This window comes from Macaca fascicularis, chromosome 14, assembly GCF_037993035.2.
Source record: "Macaca fascicularis isolate 582-1 chromosome 14, T2T-MFA8v1.1".
Classification (NCBI taxonomy): domain Eukaryota; kingdom Metazoa; phylum Chordata; class Mammalia; order Primates; family Cercopithecidae; genus Macaca; species Macaca fascicularis.
In genome coordinates, this window is record NC_088388.1 from 107,069,719 (window position 1) to 107,090,596 (window position 20,878).

The 20,878-nt window shown below is 40.0% G+C and overlaps 1 protein-coding gene across 1 annotated transcript in view; it reads left to right on the forward strand.

The window, feature by feature from the left end:
• CUL5 (cullin 5) overlaps window positions 1-20,878 on the forward strand; it is a 106,549-nt gene that overhangs the window by 54,815 nt on the left and 30,856 nt on the right. The window contains 3 exon segments of the mRNA XM_005579530.5: window positions 13,741-13,834; window positions 16,323-16,453; window positions 17,368-17,475. Coding sequence (XP_005579587.1) covers window positions 13,741-13,834; window positions 16,323-16,453; window positions 17,368-17,475 — 333 coding nt within the window.

Below are 20,878 nucleotides of genomic sequence, written 5' to 3' on the forward strand. Positions count from 1 at the left end.
GTGTAAAAGCTTTGAAGGGGGAAGGAGCTTAACATATTTTAGGAACAGAAAAAGGTTAGTGTGGCTAGAGCATCACAGGTGAGGGATGGAGAGTGATGCAAGATAAGGATAGACAAGAAAGCAGAGTTCAGTGCAATCAGAAGCCAATCAAAGATTTTAAGCAGAGAGCTTATTCGATTTCCATATTACAAAATAGCGTTTGGTCTGCAGTATGGTATTTAACAATCTAGATGAGAGGTATTGGTGGCAGTAGAGATGGATATATAAGAAGATGGATTCAAAGTATATTTGGGAGGTATATCTAATAGGTTGTTCCTGTTTTACAAATGAGGAAACAAATTCAGAAATGTACAGAAGGTTGCCCTCACACAGATAGGAAATGGTGAAGCTGGGTTTCAATTTAAGTCTAATCTAGATCCTGAGTTCTTAAAGATACTATTAAGCACTTTAGAATATATGAAGAAGAGACATACAGTTTGGCAAATTATTTGGGTATATGTATTGCACATATATGTATATAATTAGCACTCTTGGTTGCAAGGGACAAAACCTATCTCAAAAAAAACAGGTGGATCTATGGGTTCATGTAAAATTCCTCGTGGACAATGCTAGGGTAAGACTAAAAGGAAGTAAATGTGGATTCAGAAACTCGTGACTCTGCGAGAACTTTCTAGGTATGTGATGTGATACCATAAATATGATATATTTGGAGAAATTTTTCTTCTGGTGTGCTTTATTATCATTTAGAGTTGATAGGCATTTGCTTGAAGTGGAGACCATGAGAGCTGCCAGCTTATCCTTCCAGTTTGTGACCTAAGAGGTGATAAGAGTCTTCCTCCACTGGTTTTAATTGACCCTACTTTAATTGGTCCGGCTTGGATCAGGGGCCCAAACTTGGATCAACTGCTGTGTGTTTCTTTGCACATGTGTGTAAGCATGTTTAAGTGCCAAAATACATGTATTTGTAGTATGCATAATATAGTAGTACTCATCCAGAGGACAGCCGTTTCAGAAATTTTAACTATTTGCAATTCAGGGGAGAAATCTAGAAAGTAAATTAGGCTGTGCATGGGGGCTCACGCCTGTAATCCCAGCACTTTGGGAGGCTGAAGTGGGTGGATGACAAGGTCAGGAGTTTGAGACCAGTCTGGTCAACATGGTGAAACCCTGTCTTTACTAAAAAAAAAAAAAAAAAAAAAAAAAAAAAAAAAAAAAAATTAGTTGGGCCTGGTGGCATGTACCTGTAATCCCAGCTACTCAGGAGGCTGAAGCAGGAGAATTCTTTGAATCCAGGAGGCAGAGGTTGCAGTGAGCCGAGATCATGCCACTGCACTCCAGCCTGGGTGACAGAGCAAGACTCAGTCTCAAAAAAAAAAAAAAAATTAGTCCAAGAGCTCTGAGCAGTTAAGTGTTGCATTAGATGTCTGAAGCCCTACTCTTACAGTTTTATTTTTACTTATAGGAGAGCCACTTAGACCCTACTTAGATCTGATTTTACATACAATTCTAATAAGCTTGATTATCACTGGGTGGGCCTATAGCAGATGAACAGGAATGTATTAGTAAAGCAAGGTAATAGGCTTCCAGGCTGTGCTGCTGAACAGGCATGTTGACAGCAAAAAATAACACAACCATAAGAAAAGAGCAAGAAAAAAAAATTGAGCCAAAATGCCTTTTTTGTTTTAAGAGACAGAGCCTCGCTATGTTGCCCAGGCTGCAGTGCAGTGGCTATTCACAGGTTTGATCAGAGTGCACTGCATCCTCGAATTCCTGGCCTTCAGTAATCTTCCCACCTCAGCCTCCTGAGTTGCTGGGGCTGTAGGCGCATGCAACCACACCCAGCTTTAAGCCAAAATGACTTAAAATTTGTGTTTGGTTTTTAGGTGATAGTCCTGCATACCTTAGTATTTCCTGGGGAAATTAAGGTAGTATTTACTACATACCCACAGTGTGTAAGGCAGTATGCTAGTTGGGGATAAGATAGACTTAGTCCCTATCCTCAGGATGACACTAGAATAAAATGGATTGTTTATACAATAGAGGAATAGAAAAGTGAATTGGTAGTGTAAGTCTTGATCACTTCAGAATGACCAGGGCACCGATAGGGAGGGAGTGTATTACAGTGGTTAGGGTCATACATGTTGGTATTAGATGAAAATTTGAATCCCACAGATGTTATTTTACCAGCTGTCTGCATTTTGTCGAGTTATTCATCCTTTGTAGTCTCTCTTTTCCTAACTATAAAATGGAATAGGCCAGGCGCGGTGGCTCATGCCTGCAATCTCAGCACTTAGGGAGGCCGAGATGGGTGGATCATGAGGTCAGGAGTTCGAGACCAGTCTGGTCAACATGGTGAAACCCTGTCTCTACTAAAAAAAAATACAAAAAAATTAGTTGGGCGTGGTGACATGCATCTATAATCTCAGCTACTCAGGAGGCTGAGGCAAGAGAATCGCTTGAACCCAGGAGGTGGAGGTTGCAGTGAGGAGAGATCACGCCATAGCACTCCAGCCTGGGCGACAGAGCGAGACTCCGTCTAAAAAAAAAAAAAAAATTGAATAATACCCTTTTGTATTAGCAGAATTAAATGAAATATGATATATTAAGCATTTAAGCACTGTGCCTGGCATGATAGCTTTTACTGTTAGGCACTGGTTCAGAGAAAACTACTTACTAATTCTAAGACAAGTAAAAACTGTTTTACCATCTGTGCAAAACTGATTTAAAAAGCCGAGTAGATAACTAGGTCACAGGTTACAAATTATTAACATTAAAATAAGCACTTATTAACCTTCAGTATTTCAGTATGTCAGGCATAGTATCCTCTCCACAGAGGAGGTCAAAAATTAAAAAAAAATTAAGCTTGGTGTTCAAAAAGGCAAGGTGATCCAGACTTTTGTAGTGCCACTAATCATAATAGTACAGAAAGAATCTTAGTCAAACTAGAAAGGCCAGGAAATTAGTGATTGAATACATTACAGATATCCTTGTATGGTTAAGGGCCTGGTAATGATAGAGTAGAATCATAAAGTGGGGGAGCTCAAGATAATTTTTATTTCAACTCTTACTTCATAGCTGAGGCAAAGCAAACTATTCCTTATACAGAGCTATATAACTAATGAAAATCAGAAATGCTTTTTTTTTTTAAATGAAATTTCAACGAGGTAGAAATAATTATGCAAATTGAATACCACTAAAAGAAGAATCTGGCTGTGCGCGGTGGCCCACGCCTGTAATCCCAGCATTTTGGGAGGCCGAGGCAGGTGGATCACCTGAGGTCAGGAGTTCAAGACCAGCCTGGCGAACATGGTGAAGCCCCGTTTCTACTAAAAATACAAAAAATTAGCCGGACGTGGTGGCGCGTTCCTGTATTCCCAGCTACTTGGGAGGCTGAGGCAGGAGAATCGCTTGAACCCGGGAGGCGGAGGTTGCAGTGAGATGGCACCATTGCACTCCAGCTTGGGCAACAAGAGCGAAACTGTCTCAAAAAAAAAAAAAAAAAAAGAAGAAGAATCTACCACGTCTCGTAGCCTACCTGTCTCACCTTTCATCTTCCAGACCTGTGAATTCATTCATTCAACAGGTACTTATTGGAGTGCCTGCTGTGTTTTATGGCAGGCATTATTTTTGAAGAGTTTATAGTCTTGCTATAGAGGAGGTTAAAACATCAAGCACATTGATAGTTAAAGTGTTTCACCTTGCAGACCTCTGGGGAGAGATTGCTATGGATTTAGAAGTTGTGCTCATCTCAGGCAAACATACAGGAGTTGATGGCATATGGCAAAAAGTTTTTTTCTTCACGGAATCTAGCAAAAGGAGACAGAAAGGGAATACAAGGTGAGAGAGATGGCTTATCACTATACTTTCCATTCAAGATGTATTTTCAAATAACAAGTTATATATTTAGGATCGACTATGTATATAGTAATTTGGTAAATGGGAAGAAATACAAAAGAGGAATAACATGATTTCTGTCCTCAAGAAACTGACTCTTGTTAGGACAAGACTCATTTGAAATAAGGAGAGAATTCTATCTAGCGATCTCCCTTCTTTTTGCCTAGGTAAAATAATTTTCTGAAGGATTTTTTAATATATAGAAATCTATACCATAATTGTTCTCTTTATTTTTAAAAAGAGCTTTGTAATGAAAGTTTTAAAATATTTACACAAGTAGAGAAAATACTATAATGAACCCTACCGCCATACCCAGTCCTCCAGATTCAACAATTATCATTATTTTGTCATACTTGTTTTGTTGATCCTTCTTTTTCTTTTTTCCTTTCTTTTCCATTCCTCCCTATTTCCCTCCCCATTTTGCCTCCCTTCCTTCCTGCATTCCTACGTTTAAAAATAAATTTATGATGTTGCTCATTTTTACTCCGCTTACATTGTATTAGTCCATTTTCACACTGCTGTAAAGATACTACCTGAGACTGGGTAATTTATAAAGGAAAGAGGTTTAGTTGACTCACAGTTCCGCACGGCCTGGGAGTCCTCAGGAAACTTAAATCATGGCGGAAGGCGAAGGGGAGGCAGAGCACATCTTACATGGCGGCAGGAGAGAGAGAGAGAGAGAGTGTGTGTGTGTGCAGGGGAAACTGCCACTTTTAAAACCATCAGATTTTGAGAATTCCCTCTCTATCACAAGAATAACATGAGGGAAAACCATGCTGATCCAGTCACCTCCCACCAGGTCCCTCTCTCAACATGTGGGGATTACAATTCGAGATGAAATTTGGGTGGGGATACAGAGCCAAAGCATATTACAATCTATATTGTAACATAACCTATATACACTGTAGTATTACTAACTGGTTCTCTAGTGATGACCATTTCATTGTTTATAGTTTCTTATAAATAGTGCTTTCTAGAATATCCTTAAATACCTCTATCTTTTTAACATCCTTGTGTACACATCTTTTCTCACACTTGGCTTCCTCTTGGAATCGAATCTCCTGGAAATTAGATAGCTGAAGTAAAAGTCCCTGAACCTTTTACAAATTGCTACACAATAAATACCAAACTGACTTTTAGGAATGTAGTCCCATCAACTTTGTGCTTGTTTATCCATATCATCACTGATCTGAGTTTTGTCTATTGATTTTTACCAATCTCCTGGTATCATAGATTTTACAATATTTTTTGTGTGCATTTAAAAATTAATATTAAAAATTATAAATATTAAACATTAATTATATGTATAACTATAAATATAAATACATAAAATTATAAATAATTATTTTATAAATATAAAATAATTTTTTATTTTGTGCATACGTACATGGTGTATGTAGTTGTATGTATTTATGGGTTACATGAGACATTTTGTTACAGGCATGCAACACATGATAATCACATCAGGGTAAATGGTATCCATCACCTCAAGCATTTATCCTTGTGTTATAGACAGTCCAATTCTTTTAATTATTTTTAAATGTACAATTAAATTATTTTTTACTAGAGTCACCCTGTTATGTTATCAAATACTATGTGTTATTCATCCTGTTTTTTTTTTTGTTTGTTTTTGTTTTTGTTTTTTTTTTGAGACAGAGTTTTGCTCTTGTTGCCCACCCAGGCTGGAGTGCTGTGGTGTGATCTCGCCTCACCACAACCTCCGCCTCCCAGGTTCAAGTGATTCTCCTGCCTCAGCCTCCCGAGTAGCTGGGACTGCAGGCATGCACCACCACGCCTGGCTAATTTTGTATTTTTAGTAGAGATGGGGTTTCTCCGTGTTGGTCAGGCTGGTCTCGAACTCCTGACCTCAGGCGATCCACCTGGCTCAGCCTCCCAAGGTGCTGGGATTACAGGTGTGAGCTGCTGCGCCCGACTATTCATTCTGGGTTTTTTTTGTACCCATTAACCATCCCTATTTCCCCCCCACCACCTCACTACCCTACCCAGCATCTGGTAACTATCCTTTACTCTCTATCTCCATGAGTTCAATTGTTTTAATTTTTAGCTACCACAAATGAGTGAGATTGTGTGAAATGTGTCTTTCTGTGCCTGGTTTATTTCACCTAACACAGTGTTCTCCAGTTTCATCCGTGTTGTTGCAAATGACAAGATCTCATTCTTTTTTTATGGCTGAATAGTACTCCATTGTGTTTATTTACATTTTCATTCTCCATTCATTTGTTGATGGACAGTAAGGTTGCTTCCAGATCTTGATTATAAATAGTGCCGCAATAAACGTGGGAGTGCCCATATCTCTTCCATATGCTCATTTCCTTTCTTTTTGGTATATAGCCAGCAGTGGGATTGCTGGATCATAAGGTAGCTCTGTATTAGTTTTTTGAGGAACCTCCAAACTGCTCCATAGTGCTTGTACTAATTTACATTCCCACCATCATTATACGAGGGTTCCCTTTTTTCCACATCCTCACCAATATTTGTTATTGCCTATGTTATAGATAAAAGCTACTTTAGGCCGGGCGCGGTGGCTCAAGCCTGTAATCCCAGCACTTTGGGAGGCCGAGGCAGGTGGATCATGAGGTCAGGAGATCGAGACTATCCTGGCTAACATGGTGAAACCCCGTCTCTACTAAAAATACAAAAAAACTAGCCGGGCGTGGTGGCGGGCGCCTGTAGTCTCAGCTACTTGGGAGGCTGAGGCGGGAGAATGGCGTGAACCCGGGAGGCGGAGCTTGCAGTGAGCCGAGATCACGCCACTGCACTCCAGCCTGGGAGACACAGCGAGACTCCGTCTCACAAAAAAAAAAAAAAAAAAAAAAAAAAAAAGCTACTTTAACTGGGATGAGATGAGATCTCATCGTAGGTTATATCATCTGCAAACAAGGGTAGTTTGACATCTTCCTTTCCAGTTTGGATGCTCTTTCTTTCTCTTGTCTGATTCCTCTAGCTACAACTTCCAGTATTATTTTGAATAAAATTGGTGATAGTGGGCATCCTTGTCATGTTTCAGATCTTAGAGGAAAGGTTTTTAGTTTTTCTCCATTCAGTATGATACTACCTATGGGTCTCTCATATGTGGCTTTTATTATGCTGAGGTATGTTCATTCTATACCCAGTGTTTTGAGGGTTTGTATCATGCAGGAATGTTGAATTTTATCAGATGCTTTTTCAGCATCAATTGAAATGAACATATGGTTTTTGTCTGCCATTCTGTTGATATGATGTATCACATTGATCAATTTGTGTATGTTGAATCATCCTTGCATCCAGGGATAAATCCCACTTGGTCATGATGAATGATTTTTTTAATGTGTTACTAAATTTGGTTCGCTAGGCTGGGCTCAGTGGCTCATGCCTGTAATCCCAGCACACTGGGAGGCCAAGGAAGGTGGATCACTTGAGGTCAGAAGTTCGAGACCAGCCTGGCCAACATGGTGAAACCCCATCTCTACTAAAAAAATACAAAAATTAGCAGGCAAGGTGTCAGGTGCCTGTAATCCCAGCCACTCGGAGGCTAAGGCAGGAGAGTCACTTGAACTTGGGAGGTGGAGCTTGCAGTGAGCCAAGATAATGCCACTGCACTCTAGCCTGGGCAACAGAGTGATAGTCTGTCTCAAAACAAAAACAAAAACAAAAATTTGGTTTGCTAGTATTTTGTTGAGGATTTTTGCATCAATATTCATCAGTGATATTGGCCTGTAGTTTTCTTTTTAAAATGTGTCTTTGTCTGCTTTTGGTATCAGGGCAATACTGGCCTCATAGAATGAGTTTGGAAGTATTCCCTCTATTTTCAGAACAGTTTGAGTAGAATTGATATTAGTTCTACTTTAAATATTTGGTAGGATTCAGCAGTGAGGCCATCAAGTGCCAGGCTTTTTTTTGTTGGGAGAAATTTTATTATGGCTTCTATCTCATTATTATTGATCTATTCAAGTTTTGGATTTCTTCATGGTTCAGTCTTGGTAGGTTGGGTATGTCTAGGAATTCACTCATTTCTTCTACATCTTCCAATTTATTGTCATACCGTTCCTCATAGTAGACACTAGTGATCCCTTGAATTTCTGTAGTATCAGTTGTAATGTCTCCTTTTTCATCTCTGATTTTATTTATTTGGATCTTCTCTCTTTCTTAGTGAGTCTGGCTAAAGATTTGTTGATTTTTGTTTATCTTTTCAAGAAACCAACTTTTTGTTTTGTTGATCTTTTATATTCTTTATTTTAATTTCATTTATTTATTGTCTGGTCTTCATTATTTCTCCTACTACTTTTGGGTTTGGTTTCCTCTTACTGTTTTAGTTCTTTAAGATTAATCATTAGATTGTTGACCTAAAGTTTTTCTCCTTTTTTGATGTAAGTGCTTATAGCTGTCAACTTTGCTGTTAGTACTGCTCTTCAGTCAGCTTGTGATAGATGCTGCCTGGCCTGGGACTAACCCTTCAGGGCAGTGGCTCCTCCCTGGTCCAGGGCAGGTCCAGAAATGCCATCCAAGAGCCAAGACCTGGAATCAGGAAGCCCGAGAGCCCACCTGGTGCTCTACACTCCTGTGGCTGAGCTGTTACCTAAGATGCAAGACAAAGTCCCCTTTATTTTTCCCTCTGCTTTTCTCAAGCAAAAGGAGTGTGTCACCATAGCCATCACAACTGGGAATGTGCTAGGTCTCACCTGAAGCCAGCATGTCTCAGAGGTTCACCCAAGGCCCATGGCATACTACCTGGTTGTTGCTGCTGGTTATTTAGGTCCCAAGGGCTCCTTAGTCAGTGGTGATAGATCCTACCAGGATTAGATTGTCCCCTTCAAGCCAGCAGGTTCCCCCTTCTGTCCCAGGGTGTGTCTAGAAATGTTGTCTGGGAGCTAGGACCTGGAATGATTCTGACCAGTACCCTATCCTACTATGGCTGAGCTGGTATCCAAGATGTAAGACAAAATTCTCTTTACTCTTCCCTCTCCTCTCCTCAAGCAGAAGGAAGGGGTCTCTTTTGAAGTTGCGAGCTGTGCTGCCTGGGGTTGGGGGAGGGGTGGTACAAGCACTCCCTTAGCTGTGCTGGCTGGTGTCTCAGTAAGTTGTTTGCATCTGAGCCCATCTCAGCCCTAGGGTTTGCCTAGAAGGTACAGTCCTTGTGGCCTAGACTGCCTTTCAAGTTTATTTGGAGCCCCAGAGCCCTTTAGCCTACACTGTGAGGCTTGCTAGAACTCAAGTCCTCACCGCTGGAATGGGCGATTCCCCTCTGTCTAGGGCTGGTCTAAATGCTCCCTCCATGGGCATGTGTCAGTTGAGTTCAGCCTGCTTTTGCTTTCTGCTGTGAAAGGGTGGCAGTGAGTTCAATGCAGTATCTCACAGTCACTGCTCTCTCCCTCTCCCAAGCACACAGATTCTCGCTGCCATACGGATGCTGCTGGGGGATGAGGGAGGAGTAGCATTGGCGATTCAAGACTATCTTTCCTACCCTCTTCAGTGCCTCTTTCAGTGGTATGAAGTTAAAACCACGTGCTGTGAGTGCTCACCTGATTTTTGGTTCTTATGAAGGTGTTTTTGTGTGTGTAGATAGTTGTTAAATTTGGTGTTCCTGCAAGAGGAATGATCGGTGGAGGCTTCTATTTGGCCATCTTGCTCCACTCCTCTATGTTTTACTATTTTTTTTTTAGAAACAGGGTCTCACTATGTTGCCCATATTTATTCTTATTACTGACCATTTGTATTTATTCTTTTGTGAATTCAGGATAATCTTTTGTAAATATCACTTTCATTGTTTTACTTTTCTATTCAAAAACTGGAGTACTGGTCGGGCATGGTGGCTCACTCCTGTAATCCCAGCACTTTGGGAGGCTGAGGCAGGCTGATGACAAGGTCAGGAGATCGAGACTATCCTGGCTAACACGATGAAACCCCGTCTCTATTAAAAATACAAAAAGAGATTTAACCGGGTGTGGTGACAGGCACCTGTTGTCTCAGCTTCTCCGGAGGCTGAGATGGAAGAGTGGCGTGAACCTGGGAGACGGAGCTTGCAATGAACCAAGATCATGCCACTGCACTCCAGCCTGGGTGGCAGAGTGAGACTCCTTCTCAAAAACAAAACAAAAAAAAACCCAGAGTATCATTATTTCATACCCCTGAGTTTTAAGACCCTTCATAATTTGACCCTAACCTATTTTTCTAACTTAATATGGTTCAGCAAGAGTCACTCTACTCCAGTAAGAAATATTTTCTTACTCATATAACTCATTCTGTTACTTTTTTTTCTTGAATTCATTTTAGCAGTGTTTTCTTCTGCCTACTCAAAATCTTATAAGGATTCTTTTAACTCATCTTGTAATAAAATTGTAATAAAGTAGCTCAGATCATCTAGCCTTCATCAGTTTCTTCCTATTTGAATTCCCACAGTAACTATTGTTTCTACCACTAGGTTTAGTAGCAAATTACAGACTGCCTTGTATTTTTTATCAAGTACCAGCTGTATGCCAGGACACAGCACAGTCTGTATAACTGTGGACAGAGCACAGTCTTTGTCCTTAAGTTTATAGTATAGTAATGATGCGTTTTCCAGTTATTTGCTTATTAGTGAAGTTGATTTTCTTTTCATACACGTCTGTACATATGAACTACACACACGTTTTTAGGTATATAGTTTATGGGTTTCCAACTGGATTGTAAGATCATAGAGGGCATGAACCATGTTTTATACTTCTCTATTCCTTAAAACACATAACTCAGTTCTGAGCATGTGGCCATTACTAAGTATGTACATGCTCTACTTCTGTAGTAAGAAAAGTTGGAGGCTAGGGAGATACATACCTGGCCTTAAATTATAACTCAAGACCTTATGAGCCAACTGTGCAACCTTTGCAAGTTATGTAGCTACTCTATGTCCTCATAAAGTAAGTATCTGCCTCATGAGGTTGCCGTGTGGGTTAAATAAGATCTATATGTAAAGCATTTAGCATAATGCCTGGTATAAAGTAAGTGCTCATTAAAAGATACCTGTTATAATAATTTGTTTAACCTCTCAAGCTAGAAACGGATTCAACAACCTTTGATTTCCCTAATCCCTTTCATTTAAGCATTTACCAAATTTTTCTCAGTTTAATTATGTTGTCAATTTAGCTTCTCCTTTTAATCCTAGTTGTAACTCACAATAAGAAATACATTTTATATTGTGGCTTAGAATATACTGTTTATTTGTACATATCTGAAACAAAAGTCTTATGAAATAATATTCATTGTTACAATGTGTGATACACTGATATTTTTTGTTCTATCCTGTGTACTTTTTTAAAAAAGAAAAACCTGGTCACAGTCATTAAAACTGATTTCACAACATATAGTCTGAAACACACTGGGGATTTTTAGAATCTGCAAAATTTCAACTACCGCTGAACAGAGTAATGTTCAAGTGAAAGTTTTCAATGAAATAGAAAACGCAGAGCTTAGAGTTTACTAAGATTCCACTTTGTCTTTGTTCTCTGTTAGTTATATAGTTAGATTTACCTGTGCTCAATCTGGTTTCACTGCTGAAGGTGGAAGTGTTTAGTTGGGCCTATTCCAGCGATGTTATAGAATATGATACTCAGCAGTTGGGGCAGAGATTTCCACCTTGCAAGGCAAGAGTTTCTTTACCACTTTATATGTGTATTCTTTTTTTTTTTTTTTTTTTGAGACGGAGTTTCGCTCTTGTTGCCCAGGCTGGAGTGCAGTGGCACGATCTCAGCTCACTGCAATCTCCACCTCCCAGGTTCAAGCAGTTCTCCTGCCTCAGCCTCCTGAGTAGCTGGGATTACAGGCGCCCACCATGCCTGGCTAATTTTTAGTAGAGATGGGGTTTCTCCATATTGGTCAGGCTGGTCTTGAACTCCTGACCTCAGGTGATCTGCCCGGCTTGGCCTCCCAAAGTGCTGGGATTATAGGCCGAGAGCCACCACTCCCAACCATGTGTGTTACTTTCTTCGTACAGAAATATACATGGATATGTGCATTTAAAAGTCATCAGCATCATTCTTGTAGAGGAGCCTGAAAAAAACCTTTTTTATTTTATTTTATTTTATTATTATTATTTTTTGTGACAGTCTTGCTCTGTCGCCCAGACTACACTGCAGTGACACGATCAAGGCTCACTGCAGCCTTGACCTCCCAGGCTTAAGTGATCCTCCCTCCTTAGCCCCCCAACTCGCAGGGACCACAGAAAATTCTGTATTTGGAAAATTTTAAGCATTTTTACAATGTAGGAAGAACAGTATAATGAATCCCCATTACCTAAATTCAACTTCAGTAGCTATCAACATTGTGTCAATTCCAAAGGAATTTTTAATAAAAAATTTTTAAGGGACACATAATTCCCTCCCGTAATTTACAGATAGATGATCTCTGTTTTTCAGAAGAGATATAGCAGCCTTATTGTACTTAGCTTTAGTCCTCACAACCTATTAATTTCATCTCATCCCCAAAAGAGAAGTAAATAATTACATGACATGAGGGAGCAGGGATGAACATGATTTCTTCTGCCTCATTTAGATTTTCCTGATGGCCTCCTAGAGCACTAGACCCTGGCTGTCTTACCTGAAATAGTTCAGCAGGCTCGTTACCATATCCCAACCACCCACTCCTTACCACCTGCCTTTTGCTACCATTACACTGATCTTTAATAATGACTTGAGGAGACGAGAATCTCATTGTGTTTATCCTCTGTTTAAAACTTCCTTGGGGCCAGGCCTGATGGTTCACACCTGTAATCCCACACTTTGGGAGGCTGACAGGGGGATCATTTGAGAACAGGAGTTTGTGACCAGCTTGGGGAACATAGCAATACATCATCTCTACAAAAAAGTTTAAAAAGTTAACCAGACATGATAGTATATCCCGGTAGTCCTAGCTACTTGAGAGGCTGAGGTAGGAGGATCACTTGAGCCCAGGAGTTCAAGGCTGTAGTGAGGTATGATAGTAGCTATGTAGTAATGCCACTGTACTCCAGCTTGGGCAACAGAGCAACATCCTTTCTCTTAAACAAAAAAACCTTCCTTTGTTCTTCCTTCCCTACCTATAAAATAAAACCCCAAATCATAGGTTTTCATTCATAATCTGGTTACAGCCTATCTTTCTAGCCTTCTCTTCCACTGTCTATCTCTTCTCTACTATTTTAAGCTTCCTGGTATTCCTAGAATATGTAACCCATTTTAGGGCTTGTACTTACTTTACAGGATCCCATTTTAGATATCAACTTGTGGATGAGGCCGTTTTAACTACCCTAGAAAAAAGTAGTTTCTAAGTTTGTTTTTATTTTATGTGTGTTTGTGTATATGTGTGATGCCACTTAACTGAGTTATACTTAGTTAGCAGTGTAGGTTTACTGCCCTCCTCACTCTCAGTTAGACAGTGATCTCTTCGAGAGCAGGAATTGTATCTTATTCTTGTCTCCTAAATACTTCTTTGGTGCCTGCATGTAGTAGGCATCCAATAATGGTTTGTTGAATGAATGTATTCACACTTCTAGAATTTTATAACCTAATTCTAAAACAAGTTCTCTCCAGACAGGAAGAGTTAATCAAAGTTTGGTTTTGTATATTTTTATTTTGTATATTTTTCTCTCCTCTCCTTGAGGACTTTTGTTAAAATGTCTAAAGAGAGTCTAGTTCTGTAGTTTTTTTCTTTAGGGGAAAATATACTTTGGTAAACTAGTGTAGCATATCCATCTTCAATAATCCTATAGTAAAGGTAAGTGAAATCTACTTTCAGTATAATTATTTTTTTCTATTGGACAATATTGTTTTATTTTGTGAGTTGGAATAGATTTGTGCTATACAGCCCATATAGTAGCCTTGACTAATTTTTGATGTATTTCAGCTCATGGAATGCTGTGTAAATGCCCTGGTGACATCATTTAAAGAGACTATCTTAGCTGAGTGCCAAGGCATGATCAAGAGAAATGAAACTGAAAGTAGGTAAAACATCACATAAAGTTATCATAATCTTCTAAGAGGGTATCTTTGAAACAAATCACTTAGTAAGTTGCTCTTAGATAATTCTTTTCCACATAGGTATATGTGGAACTGTTAGAGTGAACTATACTTAAGGAAATAGATAAAATATTTAACACAGAGGCAACTGCTAAAGAGTATATAAACTTAAATTTTAAACATTTTCCCTCTTAGCTATCGACATCTGTGTATGTGTATGGTGAATTTCTACTTTTTTCTGAAAAACAAGACACTGCTTTTAAAGGCCAATTTAAACTGGAAACATATGTTATAGATTAGAACCAGGTATTTGACTTTTGTGTGGAACCTTGTGATGAATCTTTTTAGAAAGTAATAAAACACTCCATGTTAATAGTCTTCATCTCTATCCCCAAAAATACTTTTACGATTTCTAAAGGATTTTTTTATTGCTTCAATGTTTTCTTAAAAAGATGTGTTTTGAGAGGTAGCAAGTATATAACAAACTAAAAAAAACAAAAATTGCACATATACCTACAACCCCAGTAAAACTGCTTTTAACGTTTTTTTACTTTTGTTTTTAAAATAACTTCTGCTAAGTTTCCAGATTTTGTTGTATTTAACTGCAAGGTCCTCCTATTTAATCTCTAGTTACATTTAAAGTGCGTATTTCAATTCACTTAAGTTCATACACTTTTTAGGAGTAATTCAGTAGTAAAAAGCAAGCTGCTTTATTGGCATAAACAAAATACTTGTATTCTTTGTGCCAGTCTAGTTAGAGTTATGTCTGATCTATGTTGCACTTTTTTTGAAAGGTTTTTTTTAGTGGTAATCAGTACTGTGAGTTAGGGTTTTTGTGAAGGTCAATAAAATGGCATAACATGAAAAAGTGCTTTGTAAATTGAAAAATTCTTTATGGATACAGTTTTATATTCTAATCTCTAATACAGTTGCTTTCATAATTATTACTCATGTTATTTTTTACCTTTTGATGATGTGGCTGTATATTTAATATTACATCTACCTTATGAAATATACTAATCTTGTGTGTAAATAAATATTCCTTTGCATTGAAAATCGAATGACTCACCTTTTTTTTTTTTTTTTTTTGGAGACGGAGTCTCGCTCTGTTGCCCAGGCTGGAGTGCAGTGGCCGGATCTCAGCCCACTGCAAGCTCCGCCTCCCGGGTTCACGCCATTCTCCTGCCTCAGCCTCTGAAGTAGCTGGGACTACAGACGCCCGCCACCTCGCCTGGCTAGTTTTTTGTATTTTTTAGTAGAGACGGAGTTTCACCGTGTTAGCCAGGATGGTCTCGATCTCCTGACCTCGTGATCCGCCCGTCTCGGCCTCCCAAAGTGCTGGGATTACAGGCTTGAGCCACCGTGCCCGGCCGACTCACCTTTTCTTTTGAGACTGGGTCTCACCATGTTGCCCAAGCTGGAATGCTGTGGCACAATCACAACTCGCTATAGCCTTGACCTCCTGGACTCAAGTGATCCTCCCACCTTCCAGCCTCCTGAGTAACTGGGACTACAGCCGTGTACCACCATGCCTGGCTAATTTTTGTGTTTTTTGTAGAGTCAGAGCCTCACCATGTTGCCCAGGCTGATGTCCCCTGCGTCTGGCTAAATGACTGAGCTTTTAAAGAAAGGAGTTGGGTTTTGCAGTATTTGATCACTTTTTTTATTTTTATTTTTTGAGACTATCTTGCCCTGTCACCCAGTCTGAGTGCAATGGTGCAATCATGGCTCACTGCAGCCACAGCCTCCTGGGCTCAGGCAGTCCTCACACTTCAGCCTCCCAAGTATCTGGGATCAAAGACATGCACCACCACACCCAGCTAATATTTGTTTGTTTGTTTGTTTGTTTTGTGTGTGTGTGTGTGTGTGTGTGTGTGTGTGTGTGTGTGTGTGTAGCGATGGGTTTTGCCATGTTGCCCTGGCTGGTCTTTTTAACTCCTGGGCTCAAATGATCTTCCCACCTTGGCTTCCCAAAGTGCTGGAATTAAAAGTGTGAACCACCACACCCAGCCTGATCACTTTTAATTTGATTTTTTTTAAACATAATTTTTAGACCGAGTGCACTGGCTCACACCTATGATCCCAGCACTTTGAGAGACCAAGGCGAGAGGATTGTGTGAGCCCCGAAGTTTGAGACCAGCTTGGACAACATTGGCAGATGCTGTCTCTACAAAATTACAAAAAACATTAGCCAGTGGTCCCAGGTACTCAGGAGGCTGAGGTGGGAGGATTGCTTGTGCCCAAGAGGTCAAGGCCGCAGTGAGCCATGATCAAGCCACTGTACCCAGCTTGGGTGACAGAGTGGGACCCTGTCTCAAAAACAGAAAAACAGCAACAACAAAAAAAAACTACTCCTAATTACATTGTATCCACAGAATACTATTAACATTACAAACTTTTAACTAATGTTTCTCTAAATTCTTATTCTAGTAAATGAAATGATTACATGAATGTGTTCTGTCCTTCCAGAGTTACATTTAATGTTTTCATTGATGGACAAAGTTCCTAATGGTATAGAGCCAATGTTGAAAGACTTGGAGGAACATATCATTAGTGCTGGCCTGGCAGATATGGTAGCAGCTGCTGAAACTATTACTACTGTAAGTTTATTTTTAATGGCAATGATAGAGATATGTCAAGGCTATTTTTTAAATGCAGGATTGAATAGTGAGTGGTTACCAGAGGCTGGGGGTTGGGGGACCAGAAGAGGTTGGTTAGTGGGGTATAAAGTTATAGTTCAATAGGAAGAATAAGTTTTGGTGTTCTGTGACCCAGCAGGGCAGCTGTAGCAAGTAAGAATGTAGTGTATATTTCAAGAAAGTTAGAAGAGATTTTTATGTTGTTACCACAAAGAAATTATAAATGTTTGAAATGATGGATATAGTAGTTACCCCAATTTGATCATTATACTGTGTATACATGCATTGAAATATAACATTGTACCTCATATGTACAGTTATGTGTTGATTACAAATAAGAACATTAACTTTTTAAAAATGCAGAATTGAAAAGTGATACTATTTTCTCAGTAAAACCGGGGGCCGGGCGCGGTGGCTCACGCCTGTAATCCCAGCACTTTGGGAGGCCGAGGCAGGCAGATCACAAGGTCAGGAGATCAAGACCATCCTGGCTAACATGGTGAAACCCCGTCTCTACTAAAAATACAAAAAAATAGCCAGGCGTGGTGGCTGGGTGCCTGTAGCCCTAGCTACTCGGGAGGCTGAGGTAGGATAATGGCGTGAACCCTGGAGGCAGAGCTTGCAGTGAGCCCAGATGGCACCACTGCACTCCAGCCTGGGCGACAGAGCAGACTGTGTCTCAAAAAAAACACAAAGGAAGAAAGAAAAAAAAAGAAGTGGCAAAACAGTAATATTGGACCACCTTTTAGTTTTATTTTTAAGAAAAAATATCCCCAGTTTTAAATGAGTTTTATTAAAAATTATGTTTATATTTTCTCATTTTTTTGTGTGTTCTTTTTCTTTTAAAAACTTAATATAAAACCTTTTGTTTCTAGGACTCTGAGAAATATGTTGAGCAGTTACTTACACTATTTAATAGATTTAGTAAACTCGTCAAAGAAGCTTTTCAAGATGATCCACGATTTCTTACTGCAAGAGATAAGGTATATATTCCTATATATATATAAAATACTGTTTTAAAAGTTTTACCCTCATAATTTACTTCTAATAATCAATTTGTATTATTTTGCTATTATAAACTTAAAAATCTAGCAACTGTTATTTTTCATCAGTGGAGAACAACTGTATTTGTTTTGTTTGTAAGCATTCGTTAAGCATTTGATAGCCTTGTGAATTAGAATTTATTAGAAAGTTGCTTTTTTCTCATTTTTCCAATAATGTTTTTCTGTTTTTGAATATTACTGATCTATTGAATTCCTATTCATCCTTCCATTAAGACCCAGCTCAAAGAATACTTCCCCTGGAGCTTCCTTGATAGCCTGCCTCACTCCACAGCTCATCACAAGCAGAGCTGATTCCTCTATCCTCCATCCTTTCATGGGGCTCCTTCGAGAGTTATGTTATACTTATCCTTGTTTCCCAGGGAAGCATTTGTATTGCATACCATCTTTTTCCATCCTCACTAGTATAGGATAATGATAATGAAACACCATACTGTCCTTAGCATTTTATCTTTCTCAGTGTAATAAACCTATAACAAGAAATTGCAGCTAGTTTTTTCTCTTCTTTGACTACCTTTCATTACTTCCCAAGTCTGAATGATTCTAAAAAGACAACTTTCTCCAGTAGGATTTTTTTCTCACTCTTTTTGTCTATTTTTATTTTATTTTTTTTTGAGATTGAGTTTCACTCTTGTTGCCCAGGCTTGAGTGCAATGGCGTAATCTTGGTTCACTGCAACTTCCACCTCCTGGGTTCAAGCGATTCTCCTGCCTCAGCCTCTTGTGTAGCTGGGATTACAGGCACCCACCACCATGCCAGGCTAATTTTTGTATATTTACTAGAGGCGGGGTTTCACCATGTTGGCCAGGCTGGTCTCGAACTCCTGACCTCAGGTATCGGCCCACCTCGGCATCCCAAAGTGCTGGGATTACAGGCCTGAGCCACCGTGCCCAGCCTCTTTTTGTCTATTTTAAAACAAACAAATAGGCTGGGCGCAGTGGCTCACGCCTGTAATCCCAGCACTTTGGGAGGCCAAGGTGGGCAGATCACCAGAGGTGAGGAGTTCGAGATCAGCCTGAACAACATGGAGAAACCCCATCTCTACTAAAAATATGAAAAATTAAGGCCGGGCGCGGTGGCTCAAGCCTGTAATCCCAGCACTTTGGGAGGCCGAGACGGGCGGATCACGAGGTCAGGAGATCGAGACCATCCTGGCTGACACGGTGAAACCCCGTCTCTACTAAAAAATACAAAAACTTAGCCGGGCGAGGTGGCGGGCGCCTGTAGTCCCAGCTACTCGGGAGGCTGAGGCAGGAGAATGGCGTAAACCCGGGAGGCGGAGCTTGCAGTGAGCTGAGATCCGGCCACTGCACTCCAGCCTGGGCGACAGAGCGAGACTCCGTCTCAAAAAAAAAAAAAAAAGAAAGAAAAATTAGCTGGGCATGGTGGCACATGCCTGTAATTCCAGCTACTCAGGAGGCTGAGGCAGGAGAATTGCTTGAACCCTGGAGGTGGAAGTTGTGGTGAGCTGAGATTGTGCCATTGCACTCCAGCCTGGGCAACAAGAGCAAAACTCCATCTCAAAAAATAAATAAAATAAAACAAATATATAAGTAGATAAAGTAGGAAAGGAGTTAAGGGAGTATAGAAATGGTGGGGTGGTGTGAAGTCTTAAATTGAGTAGCCTGCAAAGGCTTCATGGGAAGCCAGATCATATAAGACTCTGAGCCATGGTAAGGAGTTAGTTTTTACTGTGAGTAGGATGGGAAGTCATTTAAAAATTTTAAACAGAATGGTAGGATGTGATTTATGTATTAACAGGATCGCTCTGACTGTTGCAAAAAATAGACTGAAGGGAAGAAAGAAGGAAGAACACCAGTTAAGAACTTATTTAAATAATTCAATTAAATGATGATGGAGGCTTGTCCCAGAGTGATGGTAGAGGTGGTCAAAAGTAGTTTGATAATTCTCTCTTTTTTTTTTTTTTTAAATGCAAGTAGCTTATTTGGGAAATGCAGGGATGATAGTGTGGCATACTATTAAGTCAGTTGTACAGTGAGCTACTTGAACTTAATTCTGCAAGGAAACTTACTAAAAACACTGCTCAAAATTACCTCACCTATCAAGTGTTGAGTTCTTGAAATTTCCTGCCTGTCATTTGCATAGGCAACACATATTTCTGCACTTTTACAAAAAACACCTTTGGGTGCATGTGCAGATACTAATAGTGGGAAAAGTCTAAGGGATGTGGGGAGGTTTGACAGCATCTGCTACACCAGGTATGTGGCTTGGAATTGGAAAATAAAAATGACAGCAGGCTTTAGAATTGACTTGTCAGGGAGGTTCGCTCTGTCGCCCAGGCTGGAGTGCAGTGGTGCAATCATAGCTGACCGCAGCCTTGAGCTCCTGGGCTCAAACAATCCTCCCGCCTTAGCCATCTGAGTTTCTGGGACTGTGAGCACACACAACCACACCTGGCTAGGTGTTTAGAGTTTTTCTGTAGAGACAACATCTAGCTATGTTGTTCGGGCTGGTCTTGAACTCCTGCATTGGCCTTCCAGAGTTCTGGGATTATAGACGTGAGCCATCACCCTGGCCCGCTTTCCCTTTAAATCATGTTCTTTGAGAACTCTTCACCCACACTGATGCTGTCTCAGTCCTGTCATCTCACTGGTGAAGGAAATAAACATATCCATCATCTCACATAGTTACCCATTTTCTTGTTTTGTTTTGTTTTGTTTTTGTGGCAAGAGCACCCAAAGTCTACTTAGCATGAATCCAGTATACAATATAATTTTAATTTGTTTTGTTTTATTTATTTATTTTGAGACAGTCTTGCTCTGTCACCCAGGCTGGAGAGAGTGCAGTGGCATCACATGGCTCACTGAGCTTCGACCCCTCTGGGATCAGGTGATCTTCCCACCTCAGCCTCCCGGGTAGCTGGGACTACAGGCATGCACCACTATGTTTGGCTAATTTGTAATTTTTTTTGTGGAGATGAGTTCTCATTATGTTGTCCAGGCTGGTCTTGAACTCCTGGGCTCAAGTGATCCATCCACCACAGCCTCCTAAAGTGCTAGGATTACAAGCATGAGCCACCATGCCCAGCCCAGTATAATTTTACTACCTATAGTTCTCATGCTGTACATCAGCTCTCTAGACTTTTTTCATCCTGTGTATCTGCTACTTTGTATCATTTGACCTACATTTCCTTGTTTCTTTCCCACCCATTTTACCTCTGGTACTACTCTTTTGTTCCTCTCACTGTGTATTTGAATTTTTTTTAGGTTCTACATATAAGTGAGATCATGCAGTATTTTTCTTCCTGTGTCTGGCTTATTTCACTTAGCATAAGGTCTTCCAGTCTTCCGTAGTATATATGTAC